At 60.7% G+C, this 12,252-nt stretch overlaps 1 protein-coding gene across 1 annotated transcript in view; it reads right to left on the bottom strand.

Annotated features, from left to right (window-relative positions):
• The window catches only part of FAM20C (FAM20C golgi associated secretory pathway kinase), a 47,352-nt gene extending 36,214 nt beyond the window's left edge, over positions 1-11,138 (bottom strand). Inside the window, exons 1-2 of the mRNA XM_058709856.1 lie at positions 9,712-11,138; positions 7,690-7,868 (exon numbers count right to left, since the gene is read on the bottom strand). Of these exons, the coding sequence (XP_058565839.1) occupies positions 7,690-7,868; positions 9,712-10,319 (787 nt within the window). The 5' untranslated portion in view covers positions 10,320-11,138. The remainder of the gene's footprint in view (positions 1-7,689; positions 7,869-9,711) is intronic.
• Between the last annotated feature and the right edge of the window lie 1,114 nt (positions 11,139-12,252).

The raw sequence follows: 12,252 nt of genomic DNA, 5'->3' as shown, positions 1-12,252 counted from the left end.
CCCAGCTCCCGATGGCCTGGCACCCTGGAAGGAGTCCTCATCCTCCCTACCGTTGGTTTGTGTTAGATGGCATTTAGATGCCTGCCCAGCCTCCGTCAAGGGGCTGTGGCCAGGGTCAAGTCAAATGAGGGAAATGTATTACTTGGCACAGCCAAGTCACATGCGGCACGGGGATGCCAGTCCTATTTACCTCCCAGGACTGCTGTTGCAATCAGGCGGATAATGCTCGTGAAGCATCTAGAACTCCACAGGCACACAGCACATTCAAGACGGCTGACAGTCACGAGCGTGGAGAATGACCAGGAGCTTGAAGCTCTCTGAGCATCTTCCGTGGTCTCAGGGCCTCTGTGACGGCCGAGGCCCAGCCCGCCCCCCCGGTTCCCAACCTGGCCACAGCCCGCTCCTTCCCGTGCAGAGTCCGAGGCCAGTCTTGGGGTTCAGGTGATGCTAGAGGCACAGTTCCCCCAGACCAGCCTGCGACGTGGGTCTGTGGTGATGCTCTTCCAACCTGCACCCTCCTCAGGAAAGCAAAGCCAGCAACAAATTCTACTTCACTCCAAAGCACCGGAAATAACCTCAAATGCCCAACCCGGGGGCAGACGCACAACACAGGTCACCCCGTGTGAAGGAGCACTACGCAGCCTTCTTGCTGCCTCCAAGGAACTTCTGCGGACACAGCCAACGGCTTAGTATTTCCTTACTAAGCAAAGTGGCTTCTGAACACTTACGTTCGGTGAGCTGCCTCTTTGGAAGGTGTCTACCAAGTGCGTGGGAAAATCTGGATGCACAGATAAGCTTCAGTGGTGACCCCCCCCAGAGTAGAGCCACAGATGATTTTAATTTCCTTTTTCCCTTATCTGTGCTTTCTAAATTTCTACAATGAACATTTATTACGTTTTTAATAACATGAACACAGAGTGATTATTAAAAAAATTAGAGGCCCGATTAAGCCCCATTCGATGTCCCCATTTCCATGTAATAACTGGGGTCACTGGATTTAATTATTCCTTCCAGGGCCAATCAGCGACAGCACATCAGCTCTTTCCAGGACCCGTAGTCCTGGTTTTCTTGAATACCAAATTATTATGCAAATCTGGCCTGTTTAGTCATTCTTGTTCTGGAAGGCGACTCCCCATGCACTGTCGCCCCTTGTTTCCCACTGTGCTACGGGCTCCTCCCCACAGACAAGAGAATAACTAGAAATTAAAGTGTGTTAGAACCTCCCAGTGACTAAGGACTCCCTGCTGTGGACACCGCCCTTGTCTTGTCTGGGGACGTGTGCCTTCCCGTCTGGGTGCACCGTCCCGTCTGCCGAGCTGGGGTTGCCAGCCGGAAGACACTTGGACTTCTGCTCGAAAGTCAAGTGTGGTCTACCTGCCAAAACCCACAGGCAAACGGCCTTAAGCCATGGTGAAGGTCACGTGTGCACCTGGGGTGGGAGAGAGGCAAACACCCCCAGACGCCTGTGCTCGGAAGTGGGTGGCCTCGCTCTGCTGCTGCAGGATGGACCCGGGGACCTGGGGGGCTGAGGGCCCAGGTGGCAGAGCCCAGAGGCCGACCAGGCCTCAAGAGGCAGGGTGTCAGTGTGGGGTTTCTTCCTGAAGGCAGACTTGAGGGATGTGGCCCAGTGCAGGGTTGAGAGGTGCCACAGAAGCAGAGGCAAACTCGGGGAGAGGCCCAGGTGTGCGGCAAGAGCCCCGCGTGGACGTGCCCTCACCTGGCTGGGTCTCCACGTTTCCCAGGGGACGGGGGCCCATCCAAACCTGGCCAGCCTTAATCCCAGGAGGCGACCCCACTGAGCGGTTGTGACAGGTGAGGCCAGGCTAAGGCCAGGGTTGTCACAGCACCTGCCCAGATGCCACCTCCTCTCCATCTCCGTGTCCCCTCCCAAACCTGGGCCCCACTGTTATCTGGTCACTAACACACGAGGGGCACCTGACCGGTGTCTGGCCTAGTTCCTTCTACCCCACCGACGTCGCCTCTCCCCTATGCTCTCTCCTCCCTCACCGGCTTCCTGCAGGTGACTGCCCCATTCAGACCACGGATGTCAGCTCTGTCTCTCCTGCTGTCGCTTGGGAACCGTACCCTCCAGTATGCGTTCACAGTACGGGGTAGGTTAGCACTGAGCAGCGATCATTAGCACACATGCATCAGTCAGCACACGTGTCAATATGTGTGAATAGCACACCCTAGACTTTATTACCTAACGTTTGCGGATGCTGTAATTCCGTGACCACGAAGACGCTTGGACAGTCTGGGGTTTTGCTCACTGTCTTTCCCCAGAACACAGCTCTCCCCAGAAGAACCATAACAGGCTTTACATTTCTTGGGATCCCCCCGAGGAAGGATGGGGTCGGGCCAAGGACCAAGAGCCTCCGTGGGAGGAGAGAGACAGCCCTGAAGGGAAAAGGGGTGCCGTCCCGGCCAGGGACCCCAGCACCGCCACACCAGTCGGGGGGGGGGGGCTCTGATGTTACTGCCTTTGGCCTCTGTCACCTCGTCTGGGAAGTGGGACCCATGTCTGTCCTTAGGGATTGCGGTCAGGCAGGTGGTCCGGATATTTTCACAGCCACTGCCTGTTTTAAGGGTCAGAGGAAGCAAAGGCCTCGCCATGGACAGCTCAGATTTGAAGACTGTGGTGCCAGGAGCACCTAAGTCACCACTGCTTCCCTGCCCACCCCACGCACCTCACCCCCTGGCGGGAGTGGGATCTGACCCGTGTTCCAGACCCCTGGGTGCCATGCAGAGCCCCGTGTACTGCCTTTGGGCGTGGAGGGACGTGGACCCTCGGAGAGCAGTGGGGGGGCGCGTCCACTTGGCCGTCACTGGTGGGTACCCTGGTGCTGGCATCGAGGGGGCTGCTCGGAGCGAGGGATTGGAGGCGGCCACAAGGGCCTGGGTCCTCCCGTCCCACTTGCCGTGAAGCCTTGGCAGGCCTCCACCAAACTTCCGTGCCTCACAGGCACCCGCAGGATGTTTGAGCTGTAGCTGCCCCCAGCCTAGACTGCCATGCACACCATGCTCTTTAAGACTGCTCACTTTTATTTTGATAATTAAATGTACTTCAGAGAGAAAGTCCAGCACAGCCCCAGCTGGAACCCAGCACCCTCCCTGCAATGGGAAGGGACACAATAGAATACATGCCTGTGGGATTCCCCGGGGCCCCAGCTGTTGTCTCTGCTCAAGAAGGAGAAAGCAGGTACCCACTTGGTGGGCTTTGTTCTTGATCTCGGGCCAGATGGCTGGAAGGGAAACCGAGGGGGGGGGGGGCGGGGCTCAGCTGTATCACCTTCTCTGGCGTGCTGCCTGCCATCGTCCTCTGGGTGGGCTGTGTCCTTCCTCCCTGATGACCTAAGGTGCCTCCCGCGGATTGAGCCTTGTCACTGGTCAGTTTACAGGTTGGAGAGCCAGCATCTGGGGTCTGGGCCCCGAGTGGCCCCCAGGGCGGGAGGGGGACTGTGGCCTCTCTGGGGCTGGAACTGACTTCCTGAGGAGCTGGCCTCCGACCAATTAGGGCGGCCCCCAGGGCGGCTGCCCACCCTGGCCGTCCCAGCCACAGCCTTTGTTCTTGGAAGCTCACTGGCCAATTAGTCCCGACCCAGCTAGATCAATTAGCGCCCAAAACTTCGGTCTTAGGGAGCAGCTCTTTGTTCAGGGACCGACCACGGTCGTGTCCCGACCTGGATGGAGTATGGGTGGCGTCTTTCAGCTGGAGGCTGCCTGAATCCTCTCATGCTAGTGTGACTTCTTTTCCTTATTAAGCAATTCCAAGTACAGAGCGGTTAATTGTGTCATTTATTCTTTGCATCCATAATTGTGCACGATAGCGATTTAATTATCACTGGCCCGAGCCGAAGGCGCTGCATGCCTGATTTCAAGCTGAATAGAGGTAGATAACATCCCAAGCCTCTTTAAAGGCAGCGAACGGCTGTTACCAAGCAGCCAGGAGCCCGGCTATAAATAAATCTCTGTCGGCCACAGCAGCTGTACCGAAGGCCACACGTGCTTCAAAGTGGATCGAGCGGTTCCGAACGGGGGCGATTTAATGGAACCGTTCCGAGGGGAAGCTCTGGGAAGCCTGCAGAAACAATGTTTCCGGGCTCGCATTTGGTAGCGGGATGCACAACTTGAAGGTGAAAGGGACAGAGCTCCGAGCAGGGATGCGCGAGACCTGCCTCGTGGGGGCGGTTCCCGGTTTGCAGAAGGCGCTTTGGAAGTGGGTTGGATCTCCAGCTCTTTAGATTTAGACTCGCCTGTACACCACGAGTGTGGGTCAGTGTGATTTCTACGTCTTTCTCCCATTTCGTGTTCAGGAGGGTGGCATTGCTGAACCTTGGCCCTGAGGCAGGCTTGGGCTCCAGGAAAGGGGCTGCCATCCAGGGTCCCCCACGAGACCTTCAAAGGCTGTGCCCAACTCCGGGTCACAGCAGTGACAGGCACAGAGGCCTCCAGCAGCAGACAGCTCCTACCCAGGGCCTGCATTTACAGAACTGCCCGGCTGGCTCTCCTAAGCCAAGGGCCCCGCCAGGGGCTAAGGCCTCAAGCAGCTGGGCTTTTAACCAGAACATCCAACTGGATGTGGGAGCACACACCGCCCAGCAAGCCTGCATCTTTGAGGGACTCCTGCAGCCCAGAGCAGGGCCAGCCCTTCTCTTCCTGCTGCCTGTGGACCAGAGCCTTTTCACAAGTGTGAGCTCACCTGGGGGCTCACTGAGGCAGCAGGGAGTGCAGGGCCAAGGGTCGGCCGAGGCCTTCCCCTGGCCTGTCCAGCTCGCGCTGCTCTGGGCAAGCAAGGAGGCTCTGGTCTGCCCTGGAATGCTGCCCCAACACACACCTGCCTGCAGAGACGCTCCCTAGCCTCTATTTCCACCTCTTTCTCTCACTCGCTCATCGAAGCCTCTCAGCAGCCCTGTGATACAGGTTTCGTAGGGCCACGCCGTTCGTCAAAATCTCGGAAGACAGAAGCGCTCCAGGGTTTCAAACATCTCAGCTGACAGAAGGCGCAAATAACGTGTCCCTCCCACACATTAGGTCGCGGCCCCGATAGGTCTGGGCAGAACCCCGTAATTAAACATACTCTTACTGCCTCAGAGGAACATGTGAATATTTACTCCAAGGGAGAGAAAAAAGGGTTCATAAATAGCCTTGTGAATTAAGGTTTTGCCTCCATATAAGTTCAGGTTGGGTCAGGTTTTGCTGTTGAACGAGTTACACTTGGATTTCAGATTTGCAAGTGGAGATTATAGGGACTAGGTCATAACCATCTTTATGTTCCGAGTGAGAACCCAAAGTACCTGAGATTAATCTGCCAACCCAGACTCACACCAGGCACCAAGGGCACCAGTCAGACTCCCAGCACCGACTGGGTCCTGCACAGTGACTGGGAAAGACCAGCGAGGCCAGAGCAGTCTAGGAGTGAGTGGGATCAGCACAGACAGCCCATCAGTAACTCACTCCCCCTTCACACCACCAGGCTTGGGCCAAGCAGGACCCTGGGATGAGATCCCCAGCCCCTGGCTCAGTCCACCGTGGTCAGGAAACTTAGGCACCCCTGCCCAGGGGCAGGCCAAAAGTGGGTGGGAGGTGCCTCAAGTCCAGACCCCTGGGGGGGGGCAGAGAGAGCAGGGTGCCTGTGTTCTCCCTGAGCTGCCGGGCCCTGTCCTCTGCATCGCGTGGGTGTCCGAGGAGAGCTGGAGGCCGTCTGTTCCCTGAAGGACATGGTGAGCCTGGCCAGCCTCTGGAATCCCAGCAGCCCTTCCTGCACCCCAGACCCCGCACTTGAGAGTGGTGACCCTGCAGACTCACAGACGTCATCTTATTAGAACAAATGCAGTGTACCTGAGCGGGCACAAGCCCATTGGACAGATGGGGAAACTGAGGCAGAGAGAGGCACCATGGACAGCAGCAGAGCAGGCTCTTTTAATACTGTATTGTCTAAAACCATTTCTAATTTTAAATTTTAAATTTTTTAATTTTAAATTTTAAAATGTTATTCTTTCCCTGGAAAGCCCAGCCCACCCTGCCCCCTTCTATGACAACTGCAAACACTTCATCTAAGCCCCAGATCAGATGTCTTTTCTCACAGAAGGTCCTCCGTACCCCTCCTTCCAGATGAAGGTCATCTCCTTTCTAAACCCTCCTCCTAGATTTTGTGCAAACAGCGTTCAAGCATTTGTCTTCCTCAGTGTGTCCGTTTCCTGGCCTCCCTGGGCCTCTTGGGTCATCCACGGCAGAATCTCGTTGAGGTTCATTCACCCTCAAACCGCTACGCAGAACGGGGCCTGGAGGTCAGCAGGTGCCCGAGAAACTCTGCTCGATGGGTGAGGAGTGAGTTGGTCGATGCCCGGGATATGTCTTTAATGGCCTCGTCTACTCTCAAGAGTGAAGGGGGCACCCGGCTGTGGCTGTCTGGGCACAGTTCCTGTCATGCACACAGCCTGCTTCCCAGCACCGCCTAAAGCCCCCGACACCTGCAAGAGGCAGAAGGGAGGCTGGGCTTTCCACGGGGAGAGCTGGGACAGGGCTGCGGTCTGGGGAGGTGCTCAGACCCCTCCTGCATAGCCAGCTAAGAGAGGAAAACGCCAGCTTGTTCTTGCCAGCTCTCCTTCACGCGGGTGAGCAGTCCTGGCATGTGGCAGGTGCCCAGCAGACAGCTCGGCACCGGCCAGAGAGAGCCGGAAACAGCCCCTAAAAGCCCCCCGCAAAACCCACTTGCCAGCCTCACTCCCCTGGTCAGCAACTGGACAGAGCCCCAGGGCACTGGGGCCCTTTCAGCACCGTGGCTCCTCGGGAAAACGCCAGGAAGACTGTGTCAGAGAACTGTCCGTCTGTTCCACAGCACAGGGTGGGGACCTGCACTCATGTCACCCCCCGACTGGCCTACCTCCACCCCTTCCCGGCTGTGTGTACTGAGGCCAGCTCCTGGCAGAACCCCCAGAACTATTCTTTCCACCCCAGGGCCTCAGCCCATCCCTCTCGCCACTGAGCCACCACCACCGGTGACTAGTGGGGACCTTCACAAACGATTGCTTTCAGGCCTGAGAACAATGGCACCAAACCTCCGTGCTCAGAAACTGCCCCTGGCACATTTGCCTGAAATCAGTAGCTGGATGCCCCTTTTTGTCCGAGTCAGCAGATCCCAAAGTACTCAGAGATGTTGCCTCTGAATTACTAAGTGCTCGGGCCTCCACCCCAGACAGTCGAGCCCCGGTCACTCCTCGCGCACAGGAGATGACAGGAGCACCTGGCACAGCTCTGATGCAGAGCTGCTCCCGAACCACACGCCTGTGAGTTCTGCATGTGTCCCCCTGCTGTGCTGAGGGAGGGGCCGCAGCCACCAGGGGTGTGTGTCCCCTCTTTACCCCTGGAGGGGAGACCTGCGGTCTGGGAGGTGCTCCTTCGGGGGACCTCCTCAAGGGGGTCAGCGGAACGCAACAGCAAGGCTCTGAGGCCCCTCTGTCTCCCTCGCCAGCCTTGTCACAGTGGGCAGCAGCCCCTGGCCCGCTGACGGCATCGAAAGCATCGCTCCCCTCCCAGAAGGTGCCGCATAAATCATCCCAGGAAGTGATGCTCCGGCAAGAAGCCGAGGAGCGATAGCTCCCCCCCCCCCACCCCCACCCCGTCTCCTGCGGAGGAAGGCAGCCCTTGCCTTCTGCAGGTGCCTGTCTGCAGCCCCAGACCCGCACCTACCAACACTGGTGATCTTCTGAGCGCTGAGGTCATGCAGCAGGGCTTCGATGGCGGGGTTATGTCTGGAGTAGAGCTCGTACCGGTTAATGCCGATGTGGAACTTTAGCCAGTTGGGGTAGGAGTCCACTGCCGCCTCCCCGGTGGGCAAGAACTCTTCGTTCTCCGTGCCTTCGCGCGGCCTGCAGAAAATTAAGGTGACCGGAGTCAGCAGGGAAGGAACGGAGTGCTGAGGCCCGGATGGATAAGGAGGAGCTGGTGCCCACGCCTAGGTTTTCACTTTGGGTCCAAACCGATGCAGACGTACTCAAAGGGGCCTCTGCTCAGACAGGACCCTGCGGACGTCGGCACTTTTTCTGCGGCTACTGTTCTCGTCACTAATGACATAGCTAAAGGCCGTAATTCCTACTTGCGCTCGGGAGACACCCAGACAGCTGTAACTACATCAGGACCAAGTCCAGAACATCAGCGCGAGGCCCTGCCTCGTCTGTCCTGGGGTCACCCAAGCAGCCCAACAAGCCTGATGTCAGCTTGGGGGGTGAGAGGCCACCAGCTCTTCCTGGGGGCAGACCAGCGAGCCGTCTCTGACCGCGCGCTATGCGCACACGCAGACACGCCCCGCCTGTCAGAGACCTTCCCTGGGCACTCTCTTTTGGTTCCAACAACCAGGGGCAGAGATGATGCACGAAGCTAAACTTGATTTTAACGAGAGCAGTCTTGGGTGGGGAGCGTGGAAAGAAGCAGGCACTCACTCCCGCTGAGGCCCAAAGTGGCACATCCTCCGACATCTCCGGAGCCCGGGGGCCAGTCTGGGGGAGCACAGAGACTCCTGCTGGACCGGAGGGAAATGGAGCTCCAACTCGCCCACAAATAGGGCCCTTCCGGCCCCAAGTCCTGTCCCGCAGGGGCCGCGTCACTGACCATCGGCCCTGGGCTCTGTCTCTCCTGTGAAGAGCTCCAGGTCTGGGCCACTGCTCTGATTCTCAAGTTTGTGAGCATTTCCTTGAACCTGGCCAGCAGTCAAAGCTCAAAGGCCACCGAACACCTTGGTGTATTTAGACAGAAAAGCCTGGGCCTGGTCAAGTTTCAGGGTAGAAAGGATTTTTATGAGATGTTTTGGAAACCTGGCCTTTTCCCTGCGTTGTTTGGGTAACCTCTTGCAGGTAGCTATTTACTCCGGCCTGGCTGCTAGTTAATATTTCACTTCTCTGGGTTCCGCATCTGCTTATTCTGCTCCGTGTGGCTGAGGAGGGCCTGGGGGGGGGAAGGGCTTACACCAGGACAGTTTAAAGAAGTGCTCCTGGGATATGCTTCTCACCTTTTATGAAGCTGTCACCCAACGCAGCTGGCACCATTCCAAGGGAGCCTGCTGTCTGCACCCTGGCTGGGAGAGCCCTTTTGTTCTGCCTCATTGGGGCCAGCACGCCCCTCTGCTAATTTTGTTCTCGGCCACTGGCTTACAGGGCTCATTAGGCTTCTGCAGACCTTCCTGATGTGTCCACTAGAGAAACGTCGCCGAGTGTCTGGAAGGCCTGACAGCCGGCAGCTCCCCCGGGAAAGGTTAGGGGCAGTGGCTCCTCTCATTCATGCCCTTGCCAGCCCGTGCCTGCATTGCCCCACTGGGCTTCCGGAGCCAGAGACCAGGAACTTGTAGGCCAGCATGGCTCTCCTATGAAGGCAGCACTGACCCTCCCTTGGCTCCACAGGGAACAGTCCCCAAACCACCCAGCAGCCCTTCTCAAGGAGGCAGTCATTCTGGAGACAAAGGCAGTGCCCTGAGCAAGAGACAGCATGCTGCCCCACCCCACAAAGCTCCCCTGGGTGGGGCATTGCTTGGCGGTGAGGGTCCATACCCTCCCAGGGTTCCTGAGCCTCTGGCCTCTTTACACAATGCCTGGGATGTGCAAGGCCCTTTCCTGGGAAGGGAGCACAGGCTGAAGGCCCGGTGGAGGGGTCGGGGCCTGCCTGCACCTCCCCCCACCCCACGCCCCCCCCCCCCCGCCCCCTCCGTGAAGCCTCACTCACCAGTCAGGGTTCTCAGCTGCCGCCTTGGGATTGAACCTGATGTCGCTGTTCACATTGAAGAGCACGTCGTCCTCCGTTAGCGGTGGAACAGCCATCCGGTAGAGTGGGTGTTCAAACAGCCTAGCCAGGAGGGAGCCGTCCCCGCTCGGGCCAGGGGGCGGCACCGACCGGCCGGGTCCGGGGTCTCGGAGCAGCGGTCGGTGCGCGGGGTCTCGGGCGCGGGGGCCGCCGGCCTCCTGCCCCTGCGAGGCTCCTTCGGCCGGCTCGGCGGCAGCCGGCAGCTTCTCCAGCGAGTGGGACGTGAGGTTGGAGGAGGGGTCGGAGCTGAAGTCCTGCAGGATGCGCAGCGTGTGTTTGTTGGGCCAGCCCGCGTCGCCGGCCGCGGAGGCGGCGGCCGGGGGCTCCCCGGGGCGGCCCCGCGCCTTCGCCCAGCCGGGCGCCGCCGCCTCGGCCGCGGGTTGCGCGCACGAGCAGCCGGGCTCCCCCGGCGGCCGCACGGCGCGCTGCTCCAGCTTGGGCAGCAAGTCCAACACGATGTGCAGAGCGCAGGCCACCAGGAACACCATGAGGATCAGCACGCGGAACCTGCGAACCAGGATCATCTTCATGGCCGCGCGGCCTGGGGCTCCGGGCGCCCTCCGGGAGCGCGCCCCGCCCGGGCCCCGGCTGGTCCTGGCCTGGCCCGACCCAAGTGCCGCGGCGCGGCTCAGCGTCCACCGGGCGTCGGGCGGCTACCAGCTCGGGGGCTGCCCCCGGGCCCGCACCACGTGGAGGGCGCCCGCCGCCAGAGCGCCCGCTGGCCTGGCCATCTCGGGGCCGTCCCCTGTCGCCTCTCTGGAGCGGCCGCGCCCGGCGGCCCTCGTCCGCGGAGCTGGGGGCGCAGCGGGGTGAGGCCCCGGGCACGCAGCGGCGGGCGTGGGGTCTCTGCGCTCATCCGGCGCGCAGGAGCCCGACGCCACGGCCCATGTAGGCCAGGGTGCGGCTGCCGGGGGGTGCGACGCGCCACCGCCTCCCCCCAACCCCTCAGCGGGTCCGTGGGCCGCGCTAGGCGCCGGGCGGGCCAGACGGAGAAGGGGCGGCTCCTGAGGGCAGGGCCCCGGAGGCGGGGACCTGAGGCCGAGCGGGGGGGGCGGGGGGGGGGAACTGGGAGGGGCCGGGCACCGGGTTGGGGGGCGCACGGAGCGGCAAGGGAGGTCCCCGGGCAGGTGCAGCGCCCGCGCGGCCGAGCCTCTCGGCGCCCCGCGCCCGGGCCGGCAGATATCCGAGAGCCCGGAGCCGCCCCCCGCGTCAGCGGCCGCAGATTGGCGGAGACGCGGCCCCACGAGTCACCGCCAGGCCGAGCCGACTCCGCTCCCTTTTTCCTTTCTCCTCCCCTCGGCCGCGCCCCGCGCTGCCGCTGCAGCTCCGGGCCCGCTAAGGAGAGGGCGCCTTCTTCCCGCGGTTGCCGAGAGAGGCCCGGGGCGGGGGGGGGGGGGGGCCCGGGGGGTGCGCTGTCGCCGGGGGAGGGGGGGGGTTGGGGAGGGACCCTCAGGCCAGGCTGTGGCTCCCCGGGACCTCCGCCCGCCCAGGGCCGGCCGCCGCCAGCTGCAGCCTCCCGGCTCCTCCCCAGATGAGCGGAGGGCCGCAGCCCCGGCCAAGTCCCTCCCCGGAGCCGCTGGGCGTCTGCGCCGCCGGATGAGCTCCCTGCCGGGCGGCGACCTTGTGCCCCCCTCCCCGCCCCCGCCTCGGAGGAGAGGAGAGGAGGGGAGCTCGGTATTTGGCCCCAATAGCAATCTGGGGCGGGGGTTGGGGGTGCCAGAGCAGGGGGGAGGCTCCTGCACCCGGCTGAGGCCCCATCCCACCCCAAGGGGACACGCCTGCGCCTTAACTCTGGTGGCGCCGGGGCGCTCCCCGCCTAAGATTTGCTTGGCACTGGGAGGTACCTGGTGTTTGCAGAGGCCGCACCTCCCTCACTCGCCTGTGTGTGTGTGTCATTTGCTTCACAAGATGCATAAAATCAGCCACCCATACCCAGACGTGGCCCTTCTACATGACCTCTTCTGGGCCCACACAGCCTCTGGGCCCCCAGCCCCCAGTAGGGAATATTAATGTGAATGTCAGTCCAAAGTCCTGGTGAGAAGGGTAATGACCTGGCTGGGGAAGGCGGTCCAAACACATCCACCATCAAGCAAACAGGCGAGCGCTCAAGGCACCGCACATTCTCAGCCTCTCCGGCAGCAGAGAGAAGGGAAGCAGTCTGTGGTGGGGCGCTTAGGAGGGAGCCCTTGCCTTCCCCTCCACTTGCTGTGCTGCCTGGATATCTCACTGCCCTCTCTGGACTTCAGTGTTCTCTTCCGTGCACTCAGGAAGAGACTCGTCATTGAATCTCTGTGTCTGGCCCAGTGCCGAGCATGTAGTAGGCGCCCACTAGATACTTGAGGAGGGAGAGGAGTCTCAGCCCAAGTGATCAGTGCAGTAAGGGTTTCAGAGGCCATTTGAAGTAAGTGAAAGGCTGCTCAGCCCTTCTGGAGCTGGAGGTTAGAGGGGACTAGGTGTGAAGGT

This window comes from Neofelis nebulosa, chromosome 18 (assembly GCF_028018385.1).
Source record: "Neofelis nebulosa isolate mNeoNeb1 chromosome 18, mNeoNeb1.pri, whole genome shotgun sequence".
Lineage (NCBI taxonomy): Eukaryota > Metazoa > Chordata > Mammalia > Carnivora > Felidae > Neofelis > Neofelis nebulosa.
This window is presented reverse-complemented; position numbering and strand designations above follow the sequence as displayed.